Genomic DNA, 25,900 nt, shown 5'->3' on the forward strand with positions numbered 1-25,900 from the left:
GAAGCCCCAGTGACCAAACCTCACGAGAGCTTCCATTTCTGTTGGTCATATGGTGAAATGAATTGGAAAGGCCCATGTTCCCAAGTGCAGTTTTATTTTTGTTAAATTCAAAAGGACAACAAAGGTCTCCAAGTCCATCTCTTTCACCATTTCAATGATCTCTCTGTACATTTTATGACCTTCTTGTGTGTCGAGCAGCTTCCCGGCTTCTTCAACTTCCAGGAGATCCACAGTGACATCTTCGGCTCTGTACAGCTCCTCTGTATCGTCCAGGAACCTCTCGAACTCCCTTTGGCAGAGAAGGCATCTCCCGAATCCAGTCAGAGGGCACCCTCAACCCCTTTCAGCCTGCAGATGAGACAAATCCATTGTGGCTCTTCTTCTCTACAATGGTCCTTCACGGAGCCTCTTCAAAGTGGAAGATCCGGACCCCAGCCAGAGCAGGGCAGATGTGGCAGAGATGCTCCCGGAAAAGGAGGAGACACTGGTATTGGGCTTTTTCTCCCCCACAAAAGCAGGAATCTGCAGAGTCTTACTCTATGCAAAATCTGTTTTCCAGAGTTTCCTTTGCCGGGGGGTGGATGTGAACTTTGAGGAAAGACATCCTGACTCCACATCAAAGTACAAAAAGATGACTGTCTGAAGCTTGGTGGGAAGTGGGACCAGAAGGAGAGGAGAAGACATTCTCCCAGAGAGCATCCTCATGATATAACGGTCCTGGTCATATACAGGCAATGTCTGGGATGAGTGAGACCCCACCCAGGTGCCTCCCATATATAAATAGGATGGGTGGGAGATGAGGAAGATGTGAAACTACTCATAGAGACAGGAGATCAGCTCTTGGGAATGAGCTGTGGCAGAGAAGGGATTATAGGTTCAGATGTGGTTTCCCATCCCTGCTTATCTGCAGGCCTATCTGATGCCTATCTACCATCCCCCATCCTGCTTAAACATAAGGAAAATGAGGCCCGAAGAAGTCACCCACCCTGGGGTCAGTCAGTGGGCAAGCAGAGAAGGGACTGGAACCCAGGTCCCCTGATCCCCAGGCCCACCCTGATCCCCAGGCCCATGCTCAGCGCCCCCATCCATACTGTGCCCCAGCCCTACCTCTGGGAGACCTTGGCCACAAGGCTGGTCCTCCTCCCCACCACTCACCCTCACTTCTCTCCCTCCATGGTCCAGTCCACACACTCCACCACTCCAGTACCAACCTACTGCTGTTCCTCATGCTCACTGTTGACCACTATTGGGTGGGCCTTCCCTTCCACTCTGTCCCCTGTAAGCAATGACCCTCAGAGGCTCCCACTTGGGAAGGGCCTCCTGGAGGAGGTGTGATTTTTAAATCTTTCACCCACCATCCTTTTTCCCCTTCCATCTGCATCCCCCTGATGCTTGAGTCCTCAACCCTGAGTGCTGGGGTCTCCTTCCGCCTCCACCTCTCATGGAGATCACATACCCATCCAAGAACTCTACCACTTAGCCTGATCATAATTCACTTAAGCGCCCATCTACCCCATAAGATTGCTGCCTTCTCGAGGGCAGAGATCAGGTCTCCCGACTATCGAGCACATCTGTCACCTCTCCACAGACGTGTCACTTCCTCCCCATACAATGAAATAAGACATTCACTTTGCATCCTCTCTCATATCCTCTCTCATATGCAGGATGTCCCATGCAGGATGTGGATGGCATCTGAGCCCATCGTCTTGCGTCATCGCGCATAAGGTACCTTGGAGAAGTGCTCCATCAGTCCGTTGATGGTGTGAAGGGATTAGTCCTCGTACTTTTATCCATGTCGAATGGCAGCAGGGCTTTAGAAGTTCAAACCCATCAAGTGCCAAAATTGGGACCAACACCCAGATAGCTCCATCCTCCCAAATCCAGACATATCCCTTCACCTTAGATTCCTGGGGACCTCACCAGGGGCTGTTCAGATGGGAAATTCCAGTCCCTTTCAAGAAATCCCACAGAGTAGCCTCATGCACCTTTTGAGACCTGGATCCACTGTAACAAGAGGTACTCTCTCATTCTAGGATAAAATGAGAGCCAAGATCTGGACATTACTAGGGCTTACCCTGGGCAATACTCTATGTCATCGATAACACGGGCACACTGGTGACTCAGAGATTTGACACTCTCCCCTTCTCCCCAAACTGCAACACAGACTCAGCTTTGGTCAGGTCAGAACCCGAGGTATGCCAACACTTCTAGTCCTGAGTGACTCATCCTCTCTTCTGCTAGTGACCCCTCTGCCAAAAGCTTCCTGGATCCACCTCCCAAATTGGGTTTGGAAAACATCTTCCTGGTACACTGCTCACCAGCAAATCAGAAGCTTGTCCCCAACCCCTCTGCACTCATGGGAGATATTCCACATCCTCGCCCTCTCAGAGGAAATAAGAGTTGGCAGAAAAGTCCATTCCCTCCCTCACCTTCTCAGGAGCCTCCTTTCGACCATGAGCTCTTTGAGAGCAGGGAATGTGTCCAACAAGTCCATAGCCCTCACACCAATCACCATAGTGATGATCACCATTTTTCGAGCACCTGCCACATTCAGAGAACCAGGTCACTAATGCCCTGGGATCTGTCAGGTGCCTATTGTGGGCTGAACCCCAGGCTGGATAGGCGACATTCATGTGGAACACGGTTCCCATCTGACAGATGAGATAATCGAGGCCCAGAGAAGTCGAGCAACTCACCCGAGGCCATGTGGTGGGAGTGGGATGAGACCTCATGCTCTCTCCATAGGGTCACAACACTTCCTGTTGATCGATCTATCGATACATTCCCTGGGGAAAGTCTACTGGCAAGAAGTAGTGATCATCAGTAGCCAGCTACAGATGCCCAGCTTGGAACCTTCCCACCACCACCACCCGTTCCCAGGGACATGGGCAACCAGCACACCATCAACACCCTCTCAGGCCACTTGAAATTTTCCGGGGACCTGAAGAGCAGCCAACTGAGAGGGAATCATAGACTAAAACAGAGGGCTCTACAGAGCCCCCTGGACTCGCCATGACCCCGGTCGGCGAGGTTGCCGCCCGAGGCAGCTCAATCGTGAGATCTGCCAGAGCTAGTAAGGTGGCTGCTGGCCCAAAACCCGGCTCCCCTCCATTAGACCGACCAAGATGCCCCCGAGGATGGCCACACCGATAATGTCTGGACGCCCACTGTCTTTATTTCAAGTGTGGTAATGAAAGGTGGGCGGTGGTTTCGGAGGGGTTTGTGATCTTTCCCAGGAAGAGGATGCTGCGGGTGTCCTTCTCCAAAACCATAAACAGGAAGGGTCGATTAAAGCGCATGCAGGGCACATCCCCGATGGGGTCAGAACGGAGTCCAGAGCTTGGCCCTGTGGTGGCCCCAGCCTCTGTGCCTTTCTCAGTGAAACCTAGCACAGCCCCATGAAGCGCCTGAAACAGAAAAGGCATGTTACCTGTCTGGACTGAAGCAACCGGGCGACACCCAAGAGGATTCCCCTGCCCTAATTCCCCAAAACGAGGAGCAGCATGGTCTGGTAATAATAATGATGATGATGATGATATTTGTTAAGTTCTTACTATGTGCCAAACCCTGTTCTAAGCACTGAGGTAGATACAAGGTAATCAGGTTGTCCTATGTGGGGCTCACGATCTTCATCCCCATTTTACAGATGAGGTAATTAAGGCACAGAGAAGTTAAGTGATTTGTCCAAAGTCACACAGCTGATAAGTGGCGGAGTGGAGATTAGAACCCACGACCTCTGATTCCCAAGTCTGTGCTCTTTCCTCTAAGCCACGCTGCTGCCCTGATGGAAAGGGCATGGACCTGGGAGTTAGAGGATCTGGGTTTTAATCCTTGCTCTGCCTAGAAACTGCATAGTCAAGTGGATAGAGCACAGACCTGGGAGTCAGAAGGAGCTGGGTTCAAATCCCGGCTCCACCACTTGTCTGCTGTGTGACCTTAGGCAATTTATTTCACTTCACTGTGCCTCAGTTATCTCATCTGTAAAATGGGGATTAAAACTGTATTCCCCAAGTGAGACAGGGACTGGGCCCAACCTGATTACCTTGTATCTATCCCAGCACTTAGTACAGTGCCTGTCACAGTAGTTGCTTAACAATTATTATTTAAGAAAAAACAAAATACCCAACAAACCAAAAGAAAGTGTTTGTTGTACATCTGTTTGCCCCAAAGTTAATAATAATAATAATACTGTTGGTATTTATTAAGCATTTACTATGTGCTGAACACTGTTCTAAGAACTGGGGTAGATACAGGTAATCAGGTTGTCCCACCTGAGGCTCACAGTCTTAACCCCCCATTTTACAGATGAGGTAACTGAGGCACCGAGAAGTTAAGTGACTTGCCCAAAGCCACACAGCTGACAGGTGGTGGAGTCAGGATTAGAACCCATGACCTCTGATTCTTAAGCTTGTGCTCCCTCCATTGAGGCACGTTGCTTCTCTGTGGTGCTTTGTGATAGATCAAGGAAGACATATGCCTGTTAGATACAGTTGCTGCTGAGCCCCAGTGGGGTTGGATTGGGGGTCCTAAGGGGGGAGGGGAATGGAGAGGGTCCTGAGAGGAGGAATGACATAGGCCACATCCGTGGGTCCAGATGTCTTTTGTCTTGTGGCTCAAAACTTCTGGGACCAAAGCCATCTAGCTGCTGCAACCTAGAGATCGTTGGGAATCCACAACTTACTTTTGAGAGCTTTATGTCCGACTGCTCAGATATTTCTGGAAAATCTGCCTTGGTACCAAAAGCATCCCCGAAACCCATTTTGCGTAAGAAGTCTTCTAACTCATAGGTGGCAGAGATGGAAAACCTGGGGACAAAAACTCTCACCATCCTGTCGACAAGAGAGAACGTGTCAGGTGTCAGTTCTGCGGAAACCCCAGATCAACTCCTTGGGAAACGAGATCCCCAGGATGACATGGCAGCCTCTCACTGCCTTGGCACAATGGACCCATCCAGGGGAAACATGAGTTTTTTAGAAATTGCTCTTTCGGCAAACAGGTACCAGCAACATTCCATCTTAACATTTTCAAACACAGGTGATGCTTTTAGAGGTAGTGATCTCCTCAACTGAGCAGTCAAGAGATTTCCCCCGTCCGAGGTGTGGTAGGTGGCACACAGCCTCAGCACTCACAAGAGGGTTTTCCTTCAGGCACAGATGGCTAAACCTGGCGATCATGTGCCCCTTCCTGGCCCCTTTTCTCAAAACTTGGGTCTCTCCCAAACCCCAAGTCCCACCGACACATCCACCTCCAGAGTGTGTGGGCCCTGTGAGGCTAGCCAATATAGCACATTTCTATGTTACCTTTGGCTCTCTGTACAATGCAGGTCCCAAGTGTCCTGGAGAAGGAGAATTCATTGCCGGGGGTTTGAATTGACCAAAGGGGGTGGTGGCAGGAAATGACCCTTTTTAAGAGGTCCTTCCCAGCATAGTCCTCCACTTCACAGACCCTAGGTCAGGTGTGGCCCGGTTAATCAAGTGCTCACATGCCACCCTAGAATATGGGTCGGGCAATCCTTTGAAACATCAGCTCCTTGAGGGCAGGGGCTACACGGCCTGCTTCTGTCCCACCCTCTTGAGCGCTCTACTCTTGTCCAATACCGTAAACCAAATGACACTGCCAGAAGATTTGACCACATAATAATGTTGGTGCTTGTTAAGCGCTTACTATGTGCAGAGCACTGTTCTAAGTGCTGGGGTAGATACAGGGTAATCAGATTGTCCCCCGTGGGGCTCACAGACCACATCTGCCACTACAGTATATTTAGGAAGTTCTGGATGATCACCTCCCTGGAAAAACATTCAAATTCTCAGCCCAACCTTCTAGTTCTGTCAAATGTATAACGAGCTCCCCCAAATTCCATACCAAAATTAACTTGGTAACTGCCAGGGGAGCCATTGCACAACTTCTCCCTCCCTATCTGACTACCCTCCTCCAGAAACAAGCATCTCATTCATTCAATCATATTTATTGAGTGCTTACTGTGTGCAGAGGACTGTACTAAATAATAAGCACTTGGAAAGTACAGTTTGGCAATAAATAATAATAATAATAATAATGTTGGTATTTGTTAAGCGCTTACTATGTGCCGAGCACTGTTCTAAGCGCTGGGGTAGATACAGGGGAATCAGGTTGTCCCACGTGGGGCTCACAGTCTTAATCCCCATTTTACAGATGAGGGAACTGAGGCACAGAGAAGTTAAATGACTTGCCCACAGTCACACAGCCAACAAGTGGCAGAGCTGGGATTCAAACTCAAGAGCCCTGACTCCAAAGCCCATGCTCTTTCCACTGAGCCACGCCCTGCCCATACCGGGCTTACAGTCTAGAAGTGGGGGAGACAGACATCAAAAACAAGTAAACAGGCATCACTATAAATAGAATTATAGATATAGACACATTAAAACAAGTAAACAGGCATTAATATAATTACAATTATAGATATGTGCATATATACACAAGTGCTGTGCCGGGGGTGGGGAGGGTTAAAGAAAAGGGAGCAAGTCGGGGTGAAGCAGAGGGGAGGGGGAGCTGAGGAATAAGGGGGCTTAGTCTGGGAAGACCTCTTGGAGAAGATGAGCTGTAACAAGGGCTTTGAAGAGGGGAATGGTGTTCCAGGACAGGGGTAGGATGTGGGTCAGGGGTCGACAGTGGGACAGGCGAGAATGAGGCACAGTGAGAAGGTTAGCACGCGGAGGAGGGGAGTGTGTAGGCTGGGATGTTGCCATTTTTATTGCCATTGTTCTTGTCTGTCTGCCTCCCCCGATTAGACTGTAAGCCCGTCAAATGGCAGGGACTGTCTCTGTCTGTTGCTGACTTGTTCATTCCAAGTGCTTAGTACAGTGCTCTGCACATAGTAAGCGCTCAATAAATACTATTGAATGAATGAATGAATGGATGTAGTAGGAGAGTAGGGAGGTGAGGTAAGAGGGGGCAAGGTGATAGAGAGCTTTGAATCCAATAGTTAGGGGTTTTTGTGTGATAGTGAGGTTGATAGGCAACCTATGGAGATTTTTGAAGATGGGGGCGGGGTGACAGGTCCAGAACATTTCTGTAGAAAGATAATCCGGGCAGCATCTCCTTGCAGCACCCACATCATGCACTCCCAAAACACCAATTAAAAATAACAATAGTGGTATTTAAGCACTTATTTTGTGCCAGGCACCGTAATAAGCCCTGGGGTAGAAACGGGCAAATCAAGTTGACACAGTCCCTGTCCTATGTGGGGCTCACGGTTTCAATACCCATTTTGCAGATGAAGTCACTGAGGTACAGACAAATGAACTCATTTGCCCAAGATCACACTGCAGACAAGTGGTGGAGGTGGGATTAGAACAAATGACCTTCTGACTCGCAGACCAGTGCTCTATCCATTATGCCATGCTGTTTCCCTAACTAAAAACTGCCTGGGTTTTCATTTAGTCCCATACCTGTGGGCCGGTACTTGTTTTTGTGCCTGGATTCTCTCTCTCTCTCTCTCTCTCTCTCACTCACACACACACAGACACACAAACACATACACAGTCCCCGCCACCCCCCGACCCAAGCAAGAGCAGTTGCTATGGAAAATGGGGACATCATGATATGTTTCTTTCTCCATTGGATTTAGGCCATGATCCAGGACCCTGCCCCATGCCCAGGGCGCGGTTACCCTTTACGGAGCAATCTGTTCCACCTCCTCAACGTCCGTGGCGACAGAGCCTCCTCCACCCGCTTCATCTGGCCCTCTTCTGGCAGAACCAGAAGTGCCAGGGCACGTTGGCTGTAGTCCAGCTGAAGGGCGGTACAGGCCAGCTCCTCGTCGATGAGCCGATGGTAAACTGCCTCTCGGGACATCATCGGGACTGCTACAGTCTTCTTCTCTCCCAAGAGAAAGTCCCCTGGCCTGGTCTCGATTAGATCGAAAGGTTCCTTCCACCTGGCTGAGGATATGAGCAAAGTAGTAGTCAGGGAACACCTCGGGAATGAAGCTCCGTTGCCTCTTCCATCCCATCCTCGGGGAGGTGTGCCACGAGATACGGAGAGGACATGCATCAAAGGACACCACTTCTGCCTCCTTGAAGCAGCTGATTTTTGTCCCCTGTGGGATACAGTAAACATGATGGAACATCTCTCCCCATGACTCCTAGGTATCCCTGGTACCACCAACCTCATGCTGAGAGCTCACCTCCTCTAGGAGGCCTTCCTAGATTGAGCCCCCCTTTCCCTCTGCTCCTCCTTCCCTCCCCCCCCCACCCTCTGCTCTTCCCCCTTCGCCTCCCCTCTGCACTGTGCTTATTTGCATATATTATTACCCTATTTATTTTGTTAAAGAGGTGTATATCTCCAGGATTCTATTTTTATCTTGATGATGTCGTCTTGTTTTGTTCTGTTTTGCTTTGCTGTCTGTCTCTCCCGTTTAGACTGTGAGCCCATTATTGGGTAGGGAATGTCCCTATCTGTTGCTGAATTGTACATTCCAAGCACTTAGTACAGTGCTCTGCACACAGTAAGTGCTCAATAAATACTATTGAATGAATGAATGAATGAATGATGGGTGAAGAGGAAGCATCTTCTGGCGATCCGCTATGCCAACCAGCCACAAGGAATCTGATGAAACCCACGACCTCTCAGACATTCAACGGCCTTCCCCGAGTCAACCAAACCACCTGTCCCCTCCAGGGAACTATCAACCAGCCACTCCGATCCCTTCCTGATCCCAAGCAGGCTGACCTCTCCCCATCACTTCATTGTCCCCCTTATGGGTGGCAAACCCGGCCCGATTCCCAGGTCAGACAAGGCAGTCATGGTCCAGAGACGATAACCCACTTCATGGGGGAGTTTGATTTTAACAACTCCTCTGGATGGCTCCTATATCCCTACAGCCTTAAGGGGGCTCACGAAAGAAACAGCAAAGCCTCTCCCTCATCAGGGGAGCATCTATCAGGCAGTTACAGTGATCAGAGCACCGAGTGAGATGCTTGAGAATAAACAGATTTCAAAGATGAATGAATTTACCAATTGTATTTATTGAGTCCTTACGGTGTGCAGAGCACTGTACTAAGTACTCGGGAGAATACAATACGAGAGTTGGTAGATACGTTTCCTGAAGTGTAAGCACTTTTTTGGAGTCCCTGCAGTCAGTGAAGTTCAAATACCTTGGATTGATCAAAGTCTAATGGGGTGATGGACTTTTTTGTTTATTGCTCTCTCTTTCTCTCTCCCCCATTCCCCAGGATAGAAAGAAAGCAAGAGGAGGAGGAAAAAATGGGTTTGGAGAGCCCTGGGCTGCTTCTCCTGGGCCTCAGAAACTCTAGAGCAGGGCTGTTCTAGGGATACAGAGATATTCACAGATTCTTCTCTCAGTTGCCACTAGATCAGGAGGGGTCAGCACGCTGTGTCTTGTGCCTGGATCACCCCTCGGTGGGACCACCTAAGTACTCCACTCCATAGAGCTGGCATCGTGGTGACTGTCAGGCACGCCTGGTGCCAGGGATCCATGGGGGTGTGGGGTTGTTGCCTGGTCTGGTCTCTAGCTCAGTCAAGACACTGATCAGAGTCATGTCTGAGGTACTGGGGCAGCCCACAGATGGGCACTCCTTGTGACTTCATACTTGACCTGTGTGCAGAGCACTGTCCTAAGTACTTGGGAGAGTACAATATAACAATATAATAGACACTTCCTGCCTGCAGCTCCACTCCCCTGCTGATCAGCTCCACGATTCGGTGGGAAACCAATGATAATTATAAGAATAATCTATTATAATAGTAGTATTTGATAAGCACTTGCTATGTCAAGCACTGTACTAAGTGCTGGGATGGATACAAGCAAATCATGTTGGACACAGTCCCTGACCCATGTGGGGCTCCCAATTTCAATCTCCATTTTACAGATGAGATAACAGGCACAGAGAAGAGATGTGATTTTCCCAAGGTCACGCAGCAGACATGGGGCAGAGCTGGGATTAGAACTCATTACCTCTGACTCCCAGGCCTGTGTTCTCTCCACTGCTCCATAGATTCCCTTTCTCTTCTCTGCATTGGGCCGTCTTGACAGGGCAGGGTGGGAGGGATTACCAGGATTCAGGCACCCAAACCCCGGTCTTGGCCCTGCCTCTCAACCTGCAGCTGGCCACAACTTCTCATTGGTCACCTCGGTAAAAAGGTGTACTTAGGATATCACTCCTCCCCAGTCTAAAACCATGACCCTCTCCTCCAACAGGGACTGTGGCCTACCTGATGATCGTCACATCAACTGGTATCTGGAACGTATTGGTTGCCTCATGGATGCTGGCACCTCCAAACTGGAGAATGGAGATCAAAAACAGGAGACGCAGCATGGCCCAGTAGATGGAGCACGGGCCTGGTAGTCAGAAGGACCTGGGTTCTAATTCCATCTCCACTGCTTGTCTTTGTGTGACCTTGAGCAAGTCGCTTCATTTCTCTGGGCCTGTTACCTCATCTGTGTAATGGGGATTAAGATTGGGAATCCCATGTGGGATAGGGACTGTGTCTAACCTGATTAGCTTGTATCTAGTCCAGTGCTTAGAACAGTGCCTGGCACATGGTTAGTGCTTAACAAATACCATTAAAAAAAAGGCATCACAAACAAAAGTGCAGGAAAGGCAATAGTGAAATCATGTACATAGCCCCAAAAGGGTCCACTACAAAGAGGCATCCATACCTGGATCCTTACCTTTAAAGACAAGATAGCTCACCAGAACCGCAGAAGTATCTGCAGCGAGATCTCTGACCAGGTCCACGATTTTCCCCTCTGTCTGCTTCCCGACCAGACTGTCGATCTGCCTCACCGCCTTCGAAGCATTGGTGAAGTCCGTTGGGAACGTCTCGGGCGCGAACGCCTCCCTGGCACCATCGACCGATTTGACAAGTGGTCTCAGCCGCTCGTCGACAAAGAGGGCATTTCCCATCCTCAATTCCAAATGCTCAGTCGGCAGGTGGAGTATGTGGACGATGCGCTGGAAGCCCTCGCGTATCTCCCACTCCGAGATCCGGCTGAGGTTGAAGTGGAGACCCTCTAGGACCCGGGTCGGTGAAGCAGACTGGGCCCCCAGGGACAGCGCAGCCAGGGAGGTGGAGATGCTCACTGGAGAGAAGAGGATGTTCCTGTCCGGTGTTTCCGCAACCAGCCGCCGGTACAGACTGAAGGCAAAGTTGGCATTGGTGGTGGCCATCTCGTAGAACGTCTCATTTCTCTTGACAGAGCTGGCTGCGGTTCCCTCTTCCGGGCCGCTGGGTTTGGGGTAACATTTGACGGCGGTGCGAACTGCTGCCAGCATGAACAGCAGGAAGAAAGAGGGAGGCATCATGGTCAGAACTCAATCTGTCAGAGACAAGAGGATAAATCACACAGGGGTTCTGTGCTAGGGATGGAATCAGAACTTTGTCCTAGCTAAATGTCCATCGACTGATCGATGGTATTTTCTGAGTGCCTGCCATGAGCTAAACACCATACAAGGGGTCTGGGAGGGAATGCTATAGATGAGGCGATAGGACTGGTGTGATGGATAAAGCATGGGCCTGGGAGTCAGAAGGATATGGGTTCTAATCCTGGCTCTACCACTTGTCTGCTGTGTGACCTTGGGCAAATCACTTAACTTCTCTGTGCCTCAGTTCCCTCATCTGCAAAATGGGGATAAAGGCCCTGAGCCCTATAGAGGACAGGGACTGTGTCCAACCTGATTCTCTTGTATCAACCCCACTGCTTAGAAAAGTGCCTGGCATATAGTAGGTGCTTAACAAATACCATTATTATTATTGTTATTGCTCAAAGGTACTCACTGTCTCCATCCACACAGATTTTCAAATTCATTACTGAGGGAGACTATGGGGAGATATGCTTAAGAAACAGATCGTCAGCTCACCCTGTCTCTCCACCAACACCACTTGAGCACACAGGCGACTTAGAAGGGAGGGCGGATGGAAGAAATGAGGGACTAATCAAGGAAGGCCTCTATGAGGAGGCAGGACTTGAGGAGGGCCGTGGAGTTGGGGAGAGGCGGTCTGGCCAATCTTATGAAGTTGATCGGACCCCATGTTTCCCATACTCTGAGGGTCGAGGAGCCGGAATTTGAATGAAAGGCAGTCGCTGACTCTGCCAGGCAACTGTATTTATTGAGCACTTACTGTATGCAGAACACTGCGTTAAAGGCTTGGGAGAGTACAATATAACAGACACATTCCCTGCTCACAATGAACCTTTGTGAATCTTCATCTTAGCTTCTCTCAGACTGTTTCCACTACCCAATCGTAAGGGAGCACAGGTGAGAACAGTGCCGAACAGTATTGACAAGCTCTGAATAAAACCAGCATGGTCTGAGCTTTGGGACCTGTTGACTTCTACATTTACAAACACACCCATAAGAGAAGCTCACCCTCCCCAGAACTTTTTGTGACCTTTGGCCGTTTGTTATTCACCCCATCTTCAGCCCCACAAAATTATGTACATAGCTATAAATTACAAATTACAAATTATTCATTTATTACTATCTGATGCCCTCTCTAGGCTTTAAGCTCATTTTGGGCAGGGATCAGATCTGCTAATTCTGTTTTGTGGTATGCTTCCAAGCGTTTAGTACAGTGTTCTGCACTTAGTAAACACCAATACAATGATTGATAAGCAGGACAACTACATACATCTCGCTTCCATCTTATGGCAAAGAAGTCCCTGTGGTGGGAGCTCGAGTCTCCAGGGAGGAAATTGAAAGAGATTGATTCTATGTATCGTGGGCCTATTGCAGATCCATATATCCGTCCTCCGCATCGGAAGACGACAGCGGTGAGACCCGTCCAGGAGTGTGGCCAAAACAGCTGACGGTCCTGGATGTGCAGGGCCCGTGGAGAGGTCGACCCTTGTTGTGTCACCAGAGCACCTGGGAGAACATTGGAGAGCTGAGACATAGAATTGGCACTGTTGGTCAGGCATGAGCACATGGACTTGGAGCCGAGTTGGGAGTCGGAAGGCCATGCTCCAGGAGGGAAAGATTAACTCAACAAGGCTTTCCGGGTGGTGAGAGGAACGGTTTCAGTTCTCCCGAGGATCTCAAGAGAGGGAGATTGGGGTCCGGTGGCCCCAGAGGGGGAAGAGGTGCTAAGCAAGAAGGAAATGAGCAAGGGGCTGAGGTGAGAGAGGCGGACGAGATGAGGAAGAGAGAGAAGTTTCTTCTGTAAGAGTACGAGGGGCAGGTTGAGAAATAGCATGGCATAAAAAAAAGGGAGGGACAGACTTGCAGAAGGAAGCACCCCGACTTAGTAGCTAGAGCCTGGGCCTGGGAGTCAGAAAGTCCTGGGTTTTAATTCAGGTTCCACCATATATCTGTTGTGTAACCTTGGGCAAGTTACTTCACTGGGCCTCAGTTACCTCATCTCTAAAATGGGGATTAAGAGTCTGAGCTCCATGTGGGAAAGGGACTGTGTTCAACCTGATTAACTTGTATCTACCCCAGTGCTTAGAACAATGCTTGGTATATAGTAGGTGCTTAACAAGTATCATAATTATTATTATTATGGAAGAGGGCACAGGCTGTACACTCAGCTCTCCTGCCTTTATCCCCCCATCTCACACCTCCCCCACCTCAGAGCCCCATCCCCTGCAGTGACAAATCACAGTTCTCCCTGCATTAGAGAAGCAGTGTGACCTAGTGGAAAGAGGATAGGCCCGGGAGACAGAGAACCTGGGTTCTAATCCCAGTTCTGTCAATTGCTTGCTGTATGACCTTAACTTGTGTGTGACCTTAACTTAACCCCTGCACTTAGAAGTGTGTTTGACACATACTAAGCACTTAAATACCATGAAGAAAAGCAGATTCAGAGCTCTTCCAATAGTCCCACCCATTCTGACCAACTTTCCCCAAGTTGATCCCAGCCCCCAAAATTGAAGGAACCTGATCTTCAGGCTCAAGACATCTGAATATATCTATGCCTATCCCCAGGACTCAGAGTGATTTAGTAACTAAAATATCTCCCCCATTAGAATTCAAGTCCCTTGCGAGCTAGAAACATGCCATTTCTTGGTTTAACCTTGAATTTGGGGCATTGTATTGAGCAGGTACTCAGATACCACCATCACCACCCCAAAATGGGCAGCTGGTTAGGACCACGCTACCCTAGAAAGAGGAACTTTCCATCAGCTTTGTTTTCAGTAAAAGAAGCCTTGGGGAAATAGCAGGCAGGACTAGAAAGGGCTAAAGGAGAGAGGCAGGTGTCATCCCTGAGGCTGGACAAAAAGCTTCATCCGCTAAGAAAGAAAAGTTGCCCAGACTTTAGCTGTCAGATCAGATTTCACCACAAAGCCAGTCGGTGTCTACTTCTCAAACCAGACAGAATTTGACTGGATCCTCTCTCAAACTCCAAAGCACTGCAAAGGTTCTCCCCTTCTCTCTGTTGAACTCTCCAGAGTTTAGGATTGAACGCCAAGCATCCGACCGACAGGTCATCATTCGACAGAGATACCAAGGCCCCACATGGCACGGCACAAGGTATATAGTATTTTCTCCATTTCAAACTAGCAGAGACCGGGGCCAGGCATCTTCTGCATTTTGAGTCAACAGGTCCCCGGCTAGACAGGCCACCGAGGACAATAGAGAAGCTCCTGGAATTGCATCTCCTACCCTTCTGAGCAAAGGTGTACTGAGTCCTCTTCCCCCCCGAGGACACCAGGCTCATCACTGCTTCTCTTCCGGTGTTATCCAATTCTGCCTGGGATCCTGGGAAATTACCTTGAAGTTGACACAGTCTGAGAGGAAGGAGCATGCCTCAGTGGTGTAGATCATTCCGTCAGTGATACACTTCTTTTTTTACTGCTTTTGACTAGAGGACAACCATTCCAACCAAGAATGACAGTGGCAATGGGTTTGAGGAGCAGGGGAGGGAAAGGCCCTGAGTCACACAGCAGTGGCAGATGGAGTCCCGGAAGGGATAACTACCAGAACCCATGACGATCCCCACACCCAAGGTGACGGCAGGGGCCTCGAAAAAGTTTGAATATGGGGAGGAAGGGAGAGAGCCCAGAAAGGAGAACTATTCCACCTCCCTCCTCACCCCAGAGCTACCCCGGGACCATCTCTCCATGACCCCACAGGTTGATCCGTGAGGTCATGTGAGCAAATCTTGCATGTAAACATTGAAACCCCACTTGCTTAAGAGAATCGGTAATAGCAGATTTCTAAAAATTGTGATGAAAATTGCAGGACATGATGTTGACAAATCCATTTCACAGCCCAGATGCCAGGGAAATAGTCTCTGTCAATGGGAGATTGAAGAAAATATCCCCAAATTCTGCAAGTTTCACTTGTAACATTTTCACCGGGCAGTTTTGAAACCAAAAGCATTTGACCGGAGGGGTACAGATCCATTTCTGAGATGCCTCGTGGAGGCACTGCCCAGAGAGCCTGGTGACAACCTGATACCCCTTGTTCCAGGCCGCACCAAATGTGCCTGATGACAGGAGGAAGTGGCAAGAGCACGGGCTTGGGAGTCAGAAGTCATGGGTTCAAATCCCAGATCTGCCACTGGTCAGCTGGGTGACTGCGGGCAAGTCACTTCACTTCTCTGTGCCTCAGTTACCTCATCTGTAAAATGGGGATTAACTGTGAGCCTCACATGGGACAACCTGATGACCCTGTATCTTCCCCAGCACTTAGAACAGTGCTCTGCACATAGTAAGCGCTTAACAAATACCAACATTATTATTATCTCCCAAATTCATCAAAACCAAAGCCAGAGCATGTAATCGAAGGGTTGGTGTAGCTGAACACCGGATTCACCTGCTGACCCGGGAAGGCATTTGCATAATTTTATTTGGTTAGCTGTGTGTGTGTGTGTGTGTGTGCATGTGTGTGTAGGTGTGCACATGTGCAGGAAAGGGGATTAATCTATTTAAGATCACATCTGGTAACAGGACGTTCAGATTTATAGCACTGAGTGCAAGTGAAATTGAGGTTCTGAGTTCACTGGGTCAACAAGTCACCGAGGGAGGATTGAGGTCAATTGCCATGTCCATCCAGGTACTGGGAAGAAGGGAGTACAGGGCTGCCCGATGCCTCTACTGGCTGGGGTGTCCAGTGGCTCCGTCACACAGCAGAAGTTCCAGTCAGAGGTAAGGCAAGGTCAAGGTGAACTACCCTACTGGAATGAGGGGGCCATGTCCTCTTATCCAGACAACCTCAGGTAGCTTTGTTGGGAGTAGATCTTAAGGATTCAGCCCCAAGCCCCTGCATCCAGGAAAGGAGATGGTGGAAGATCTCCAGGCCAGGAGCCAACCATCATAGAATGCTTATCCCGGGATCTGGGCATCCCCCACCTCGGATGGTCCCAGGACACTCCCACAGCTAACAAAAAAAGAGGATCAGTTTGAAGCAGGAATCCCACAGATGGTCTTCCTGGCCACAAAATGGTCCACCCTGGATCAGTCCATTACACAGGAGTATCCCACCAGGCTAGAGGCAGAGGACCTGAGGAAGTTACCAGACCAACCACCACTTGGCTGAATTGATCCTTCAGATTTCTGGCCCAGGGGGTCAGGGAACCGTTCCGAACATTTCACAACCCTTCCTGACGTCACACATTATGAGCCCTCTTGTCAAACTCTTACCTTGGCCACATGCGAATCAGATGATGGCACTGAATAGGGGACTGCTGAAGAGATCTGGATGTGGATTTAGCCAGGACTGTCTTGGAATGGTGAGACCCATAGGAGTGATGACTCTGAGAACACCAAGGGCCTGTTTACTCTGGACTGTTTTCCAAGAAGAGCTCCACTACATAGAAAAAGACATTTGCCACCCAAAAATTGGGACACCTTCTGCCCCCACCCACCACAAAGGGCCAGCAATGCCCTCTTTCACATCAGGGATCTACGGGTACCGTCTGTCCCATGTCTAACATGCAAACGGACAATGAAGCTCTCGATCTGGAGCTCCGCACACATTAGGTACTTGTTAGTAGGACGCTGAAGATGTGGTTTTCTTCCAAGGAAGTCTCAAGGCAGCCAATTAGTGAAAAAATCCCATCCTCTAATACTTGCACTGAGTTTGGAAGTGAGAGATGCTAGCAACCGAAAGAGAGGGCAAGAGCAGGGAGGACAATATACACGCGAGGCAAGAGAGACAGACAGAAACTGGGACCAAGACAGACAGATTACAAGGAAGGAAAAAAAATTAGTTTTCATAATTTTTCCATCCAACCGGACTACTCACAGCACATCCCAGAGAAGCCTCTTCAATTCACTGGCTCAGTTCTCCACTTTATCCTTTATACTGTTATGGGATTGTGAAACAAGAGCACTATTTGTTAAAGATTAACAAAATCAGTCCAGACCTGGATTTTCAGAGATGATGCAGAAGCAGAGAACAAAAAGCAATAAAGTGATAAGTCTCCCTTCCTTACCTGCAGAAGTTGCCAGAAAGGAATATTCCAAATTAATCAGAGGGTCACCAGTGCTGAGCCTGTTATACACATAGTGCATCAGACATCAAATCCCTGTTTTATGAGGAGCATCCAACAGGTGTTTGTCACCAAACTAAAGTGCCCAGAGAAGCATGATATCCTCAGGAGACATGATCCATCCCCTCTGACTGCTCACAATTACCAATACCATACCACTCACACAAATGGACTAGGCACAAAGATGATTTCCCCTCACTGACAGAAGCGAGCAACCCTCCCTACCTCATCCCTGAAGATGCCACTGCCTGGGCTAGAGCAACATGAACAGACATGGCCAAGAAGGCATCTGAGCGCTCCACGATGCCTCCCATAAGGGATGTGTGTCAAGACCGTCCTCTGAGGGGTACAGTTGCACCTGCCTCCTACCTCATCTGCTGCCATATTTGACTCCCTCTTGACTGGAAGCTTGCTGTGGGTAGGGAATGTGCCTGCTATACTGTGCTCTCCAAACCACTTAGTACAGTGCTCTGCACACAGTAAGAACTCAAAAAATATGACTGTGATTCCGCTCGCTTGGGGTCTCACTCAAAATAGAGCTGCACTCCATACGCTCTGAGTCTTGTGCCACTTTGTGAAGTACTCCTGGTGGGCTGTGGTCTTTGGCTCTGACAGTTTGGGTCCCCATCAGATTTTCATCCCACCCCGCCATGAAGGAGGGTGAGAATCAGGATATCACCTTCCTTCACTGAAAGAAACATCGATCTGGTTAAGTGCTCCAACCTAAAATGTATGCTTGCCAATAACAGGTTAGATTGCAGATTCATCACCTTTCAAGGAAAAGACCAACAATAAGGAAAAGCAAAGATACAGCCTTTAAAAGGTGTCACCGCAGCTTCCGGGTACTTGATAGTGAGCAATTGATCCATGTCACATATAGAGGAGCCAAAATGGAATATATTACTCCCTGGACAGGTGTGTTTAAGAGAAAAACAAACACAAACAAATTTCAGCAGATCACGACTGTTCTTTATTCTATAGCAACATTTAGAACCTGCAGGCAGTTGGAGGGAAGTCGGAGTCACTATTTTCCCGCTGGGTTGGCTACCTTTCCCAAGAAGAGGATGCTGTCGGTAAAGTCATCTGTGATTATCACCAGAAAGGGCTGGTTGAACTTCACTAGGGAGGGCATTATCATCGGCATGGCCTCCACACTGCTGCCTGCCGCCCCTTCTGTGCCCTTCTCATCAATCTTCAACACGGCCTTGTGCACGGCCTGGGGGTGGGGGGAGAGCAAACATTCAGTCGGTCTCTGGAAGGTGACTTGGCTTGGCCCCAAACCATTCAAATGTAAAAACACACACAAACACACAAACCCCTCCCTGCAACCTCCTCACCCTCACCCCCGAACAGAAATTTGAGGGCTCTATTCTTTGAAGGATTTCCCAAACAGTGGGGACAGTGAGCTGCACCCACTGTATGCTCGAAAGGCACAGTTGATACTGACCCAGCTAATGGTGGCTAAGTGAATTCTCCAGACCTTGAACCTCACTGGGAGGGGTGGAGTGATCTCCTTGAAAGGGACCCAGAGAAGGGACTGAAGGACTGGGTGGTTGGGCCTCAACCTTGGATGAATCTCTCTATTCCTCCACACCTGATCTCTTCTAGTCTAAAGTAAGGAGGTGACCGCCTTCAGAGCAGATTGGAACGATGCTTTGAAAAAAGTCAGAAGACTGTCAGATTTCAAGTGGTCTCGGTGCACTGGATCATAAGGGTCCCGAAGGCAGGGCAGGGCTATAGGTGAAGACAAGAGTCTTCGGTTGGTGACAGCCACTGGGAGTCATTTGGGCATTTAGGGAGAAGGGACAGGAGCAAACAATCACAATGTTCTGGGCACCATATACCTACCACACACGGCAGGAGCAGGACATAACCTGCCAACATAGTGTGGGGCAGGACCCATCTCCCAGGTAATACTAATAATAGTAATAGTAATAATGATGGTATCAGTTAAACACCTACTATATGCCAGGCATTGTACTAAGCACTGGGGTAGATACAAGGAGGTTGGGTTGGACACAGTCCCTGTCCCACGTGGGGCTCACAGTCTCAATCCCCATTTTACCGATGAGTTAACTGAGGCACAGAGATGTAAAGTAATTTGTCCAAAGTCACACAGCAGACAAGTGGTGAAGCTGGGATTAAAGCCCATGACCTTCTGATTCCCAGGCCTGTGCTCTGTCCACTACGTCACGCTGGCTTTGTGGAGTGAAAAATAGGTTTATGACATGTCATGGAAGACATGAAACAACTTGGCCTCTTATCTCTTTGAGCCACCAGAGGAAAGAGGAGGCAGAGTGACAGTGACCTGATCTCCCAAGGAGCCCAGGATGGCCATCCACGTGGGCAGAACTCTCTGACTCAAGGCCCCATTGGGCCTACCCAGAGACGACAGTGGGACCAGATCCATAAAGCAGGCTGTGATTTGGAGTTTTTCCCCAGCTCCATCCTTCTCATTCTGCACCTACGTGGGTTAGGGATAGAACCTGCCTTTATGAATCTCTCCCTTGACAAAAATCATCCACCAACTATAAGGTTGCCTTGACAGGTGAAAAAAAATCACACTTCCTCAGAAATCACCTCGATCTTTGCTTCAAACACTGGAATCTGACATGTTCACCATGTAGAAATATAGCATCCTACAGAGGAGTGCATACTTCTAAATGTGGAAAAAAAACTTTTGCCTATTTGCAATTAGTGCCATAATCAGAGGTTTTCAGGGAGGTAACTGCCTTCAAATGGTGGCATTATCTTTTCTGATCCTGCAGGCCCGGAATTGCCAATAGGCACCACTGGCCACTTAACAGTCAGTAGAGACATCTGTCCAGAATATGCCCATGTGAAGGCCATGGGCCGGGTGTACTGTATCTAAAGCAAACATATAGGTGAGAAATCTTGTTTTGAGCTTGACTGTGGACCAGACTCCAATTATCCCAGTGCCCAGAACTTAGAACAGTGGTTTGCACATAGTAAGCGCTTAATAAATACCATCATTATTATCCTGTTTCCCCAATGACTGGGGATTTTTATTCCCTGGGCATGATGTGGCTAGGGCCTCCCTCTGTCCCTCTCTCTGGGATCATGCCATGCCCCTAAGATCCATGGAGGGAAGACCCCACTCACTCTCAGGAGTGAAGATGACAGAAGCTACAAAACCCACTTGGACTCTGACTCTTATCACTCCCACGCCATAGGGATGGAGAGCAGGAGTGGGAAGAAGCAGCCTCAACACAGTGTCTTATGTCAGGATCTGATTGTTCATCTGCATTCAGAGAAAATGAAACTCCTCAGGAAGGACCTCCCGCGTCACTAGAGTTGTGAAAAAAACTTTTTCACAAGGAGCTCCTTTCAGAAAATATCCCATGGAATCGCTGCAAGTTTCCATCAGCCATGGTGATACTCCCCGGCTGGTGTCCACCACCTTTCTTCTCATATCCCACAACCATAGCATTGCCTTGCCGGGCTCCCTTCCGAATTCCCCCATGGTCTCCCAGTTTATATTGTACATCCTCCTTTCTGCTTTCCTGGATGTTTCTTTCCTGGCACAGCCACCGCAACAGATTCATTCAATTGTATTTAGTGAGTGCTTACTGTATGCAGAGCACTGTACTAAGTGCTTGGAAAGTACAATTTGGCAACAGATAGAGACAATCTCTACCCAACAATGGGCTCACAGTCTAGAAGATGGGTCAAAGTCTGCCAGTAGAATGGGCTGAAGTCTTGGGGCAGATATTTAAATGCCTCCCAACATTCTGAATCAGAAGGAGATGCCAAACGTCTCTCTCATGACTGGTGGGCTATAATCACTGTCCCTTTTGTGGATGGCATTCCAATTATCCTCATCACACCCTCATAGCCAGTGAGAGGTTCCCCAATAAATCCAATAACAGTTACCTCTCTAAGCCTACTCGGCACTCAAGCATAGTAACCAGTCATGATGTTTCGAACATGACCATCAAACCCTACGGTAGATCCTAAAGTCCTATGACATCCACCTGAAACCGCAGGAGGAAAAACAAAGACAGCCACGTGTCTACGCGCACATACCTTCGTCAATTTTAGGCTGTGCTGGGCAGCAATTTTGGAGAGTTCTCCATACTCCGTGAATACTTTCATGATGCCCATCTTGTAGAGGAGAGGTTTCAGGTCATAGGTGCCCGAAATAGAGAACTTTGGGAGGGACACATCAATAGATCTGTCAAGTAAAAAGGAATAGACACTCATCTCCATCTTGCCGATGGAAATTCCGGGCAAGGAGGACGATGCGACAGGTGCTTTGGGGTGGAAGCTGGGGAGAGGCCTGTTGTCCAGAACACATCCTGGACAGTTCCAGGGAGCAAGGACCTTGTGAACCAGAGATCGGGGGAGGTGGAAGAGAATGTCAGAGGGAGAGAATGACAAGAACTCTAATCCCAAACTCTCTGACAGATGCCTGAAGAAAAGGAAAAGCATTGCCGCAAACAGAATTCTTAGTTCAACTATTAATGCTCTCAATCTTTTTCTGTTACTCGGCTTTTCACCTGACAGATAATGCTGCCCACACTATTTAACTCTATCTACTCTGGCAACTCACAACTCAAGATTTCCCCTTCTCAGATCATCCTTCCCAAAACTCACCACCAATCATGAGAAACGTCTCCCTCCGTTTAACCACCTGTACTTGCTCCTGATCTTTCCCCGCTTCAAAAACCCATCTTTTTCTTCCCAATCATTGAAACTGCCTGAATCCTTACTTCAAAACCCAGTCTGAACCCCACCGTGAAAACTGTGTGACATCCTTCTAAGGGACTCATTTAGGGCAGCTCAGTTGATCAGTCCAAAATATTCATCTGGTGCTCACCAGAGGGCAGGGCTCCATACCAGGCCTTGAGGTATAAGCTGTAATTTACTTGTCTGGGCAAATGAATGGGAGCAGTCTCTCAATCCAGAGACATATTTCCGTGTTGGGTCTTCATGCCTGCCACTTATGACCAAAACAGTCCCATCTCCGAAGAATAATGAAGTCCTGAGACCCATATCCACGATGAAATGCAGATCTCCCTTTGGAGGGCAGATCCTTCATCTCAAGTGGTGGAGAGGACTCTTCCAGCTGACAACAACCAGGGCCCTTGGAGACATCATGACAATCTGGCTCCAGGAGGATCATGGATTGAGTCAAACTTAACTCTGGAACTATCCCAAAGTGATGAGATGGCACGTCAAGTTGCATGATATGGCCATCCTGACTCAAATCCTTTAGCACTTGTGACAATTCTACAGTTATAAAATTACCACATGCCTGAGGTATGTTTTCGGACACTGCTTGTGCAGGGAGTTTCGGTTAGGGAAGAAGTAAGGGTGATGAAAAAATTGATGCCTTTTATCTCTCTCTCTCCTGGCTCTTGACACTGTACACTTGCTCTTTATAATGTGACACCCTCCCTTTATCCATCAGTGTGGGGGCTGGGCACCATCAGGCACGGGCTGACCAACTTACCCCTGCCAAGTGACAGCTCTGTCTTGCCCATGCATCAACAACAGCGGCAAGGGGAAAAAAAAAAAAACCATCGGCACCAACATCTTCTGGAAATTAAATCACTTTATCTCTGCCTCCACTCCCTGACCCGTGACCTAGCTCCATTCCAACCCGAGATGTGGTGCAAGGGAATTACCTTCTGGTTATTAATTTTTTCCATCTGGCCACTGTGTCTTTCTGCAGCTCAGCCTCCACCCTCTCCAGGTTCCTCTCGTCGGGAAGAATGAAGAGTCCCGTAGCATTCCCCTTGTAAGGCATCTCCAGGATGGTGCAGGAGAGCTGGTCATCATAGCCGTATCTGTACATACCTCCTCGATACATCATGGGAACTTTAATCGACTTGTCTTCTGTCAGAAAAAAGTCATCTTCCTGAGTCTGCCTTGGGTCAAATTTCTTCTCCCACTGGGCTGTGGAGAGAAGAAAAAGGATAGCAGTTCCCAGGGATGATGAGGTGACCCCACGAGCAGAGAATTCATGAGGGAGAAGTGCCACTGGGGAGAATTGTGCCCAATCTCTCCGAGTCACTGACTTTTTCCCAAAAGGAAACATCCTCCTCCTCTCCCAACAGTTGTATTTTATGGAGTCGAGTGCTCTCTGGAAGGAGAGGGCTCACCACGAAGTGGAATTTAAACACATTCCCCATCCCCGCCCCTGCCTTCCCAAACTTTGAATGTCCCAGCTACTCATCTCGTACCTACCCTGGTGTTGGGTACTATGCTTAGCATAGAGCACCTATAAACCACACTGAAGAACCATTGTCCAGTAGATCCTCTCTGCCTTTGGTGATAAAAAGAGAATCTTACTAAAGCATGCTAGATTCTTCCCAAGCCCCAAGTGCTCAAAGTGCATTCCTCTCTATTAATTCTATGCAAAATATTTTGCTGAGGGGGAAAGGTAGTAGGGGTTATCACAGGGACAGTATTACAAGTATAAATTATTCATAATCCCTTTCCACACCCAATCAGTTGTAGAAACCAATCATATTTATTAAGCGTTTTTTGAGTGCGATGCTCTGTACTAAACGCTTGGGAGAGTACAATATATGAGTTGGTAGACACATTCCCTGCCCACAGTGAGCTTACAGTCTGGAGGGTGAGATAGACATTAATATAAGTGAATTACAGATATGTTATGAGTGCTTGACGTGCTGGTAGTGGTGAATAAATTTTGCAAAATCCAAGTGCAAGGATGACACAGAGGGAGTAGGAGAAGAGGAATTGAGGGCTTAGTCAGGAAGACCTCTTGAAGGAGATGTGCTTTAAAGCTGGGGAGAGTAATTGTTTGTCGGATATGAAGAGGGAGGGGATTCCAGGAGGGATATGGGCAAGTGGTCAGCGGTGAGTTAGACAAGATCGAGCTAAAGTGAGGAGCAAAGTGTGGGGGGTGGATAGTAGTAACAAAACAGTGAGGAGAGGTAGGAAGGGGCAAGAAGATTGAGGGCTTTAAAGCCGATGGTAAGAAGTTTATGTTTGGTGTGTGTGGGCAACCACTGGAGGTTCTTGAGGAATGAGGAAACATCAACTGAACGTTCCCAGGCAACAGAGGGAAGTGTATACTGGAGTGGGGAGAGTCAGGAGACAGGGAGGTCAGCAAGGAGACTGATAGAGTAATCAAGGCGGGATAGGATAAATTCTTGGATTAACGTGGCAGCATTGGGATGGAGAGGAAAGGGCAGATTTGAGTAACAGGGTCTCAATTTAATTAAAAACATTATTGCATAAGGTCCTCAAAAGCAGGCACCTCATCTTTCATGGGACTCTCCTGTGGTCTCAGAATATCAGGTAGCTGTTTGCTACTCTACCCAGTTGCTAGATGGATCCCACTAACCATACTATAGATCAATCAACAGATATTCCGTGACTCGACTGAGGTTACCAGTGTCTTTTTGGCACACACAAAGGAGACAGATTTAGGTGGCCTCCTCTTTTTACTAGGCCATCCTCCTCTCCTGCCAAAAGTCTTCAGGTCATGAAACAGTTTCAGGGAAAAAGAGAAAGTAAACCTGCAGGATTCCCGCTCTGTTCTTCCCCACCGCACCCCAGATCCACACCACTCTTATCAGGCTTAGCTCATTCTTCATTATGATGGCCTCTTAAAGCATTTCAATTCAACCAAACTCTTAATGGAGTCACGAGGACAAGACAAAAAGCTCAGAAATAGAAATTTAATACTTAAGTTCACTCTGTTCAAATGGATTATCCTAATCACTCCATTTGTATATAAAACAATTTCTAATCATGGCTTACTGGATAGAGCATCAGCCTGGGAGTCAGAAAGACTTGGGTTCTAATCGCAGCTCTGCCATGTGTCTGCTGTGTGACCTTGGCAAGTCACTTCACTGTGCCTCATTTACCTCATCTGTAAAATGGGAATTAAGAGTATGAGTCCCAAGAGGGATAGGGACTGTGAACAATCTGATTAATTTATATTTATCTCAGGACTCAGACCAGTGCTTGGCACATAGTAAGTGCTTAACAAGTACCATAATTATTATTCAAGGATTAATCTCAATTTGCAATGGAATTTTTATACTCCAAAGCAGAGATTGGGGAACGACCACTGTCAAGACAGTCGAGCTCTTTGAAAAACCTCACACAACTGCATTTCCCCGGAGAGTTGTCGTGAAAACCCTGAATCCAGGGACACAATTTCCCACGTCAAAATAAAGCCTCTCTGTCTGAGGGGTTGGACCAATGTTCCTCTCCACCTTCAGTTGAAGACATGGCAAGATGACTGATGTCATGCTTCTCTGAGCTCGGAGTCAGAGGAATTGCCTTTCCATTCATGCTGACTGAACCACATACACCCCAGGCAGAGCTGGGTGAACAAGAAAGCCAGTAGGTGCAAACCCCACCATTAAGGGGACCATCCCAGATGGACACAGGAGATCTCGGCACCTCACGCCCAGACAGTGAGCATCTCTGCTCTGTGCATCAGGATCCAACA

General features: G+C 48.4%; 2 protein-coding genes across 14 annotated transcripts in view; both read right to left on the reverse strand.

Annotated features, from left to right (window-relative positions):
- Positions 1–233: 233 nt before the first annotated feature.
- Positions 234–17,214, reverse strand: LOC100080411 (thyroxine-binding globulin). 5 transcript variants are annotated; one of them, XM_029079674.2, is made up of 6 exons: positions 17,193–17,214; positions 10,673–11,320; positions 7,649–7,919; positions 4,682–4,829; positions 2,697–2,797; positions 268–348 (listed from the first exon to the last, which is right to left on the reverse strand). In XM_029079674.2, exons 2-5 carry the CDS (start codon positions 11,304–11,306, stop codon positions 2,729–2,731), a joined length of 1,122 nt encoding a protein of 373 aa, XP_028935507.1. In that variant the 5' UTR covers positions 11,307–11,320; positions 17,193–17,214; the 3' UTR covers positions 268–348; positions 2,697–2,728. The 5 variants fall into 5 exon arrangements, with proteins under 5 accessions (XP_028935577.1, XP_028935507.1, XP_028935401.1 ...); XM_029079744.2 differs by lacking the exon at positions 2,697–2,797 and having other exon boundaries at positions 234–348; XM_029079568.2 differs by lacking the exons at positions 268–348; positions 2,697–2,797 and adding an exon at positions 3,153–3,407.
- Positions 17,215–18,386: 1,172 nt separating this feature from the next.
- SERPINA12 (serpin family A member 12) overlaps positions 18,387–25,900 on the reverse strand; it is a 65,887-nt gene continuing 58,373 nt past the window's right edge. For all 9 annotated transcript variants that reach the window (XM_029064877.2, XM_029064849.2, XM_029064826.2 and 6 more), the window contains 3 exons: positions 23,091–23,361; positions 21,487–21,634; positions 18,387–18,655 (listed from right to left, as the gene is read on the reverse strand). In XM_029064877.2, the coding sequence (XP_028920710.1) occupies positions 18,464–18,655; positions 21,487–21,634; positions 23,091–23,361 (611 nt within the window). In that variant the 3' untranslated portion in view covers positions 18,387–18,463. The remainder of the gene's footprint in view (positions 18,656–21,486; positions 21,635–23,090; positions 23,362–25,900) is intronic.

This window comes from Ornithorhynchus anatinus, chromosome 1, assembly GCF_004115215.2.
Source record: "Ornithorhynchus anatinus isolate Pmale09 chromosome 1, mOrnAna1.pri.v4, whole genome shotgun sequence".
In the NCBI taxonomy this organism is placed as follows: Eukaryota; Metazoa; Chordata; class Mammalia; order Monotremata; family Ornithorhynchidae; genus Ornithorhynchus; species Ornithorhynchus anatinus.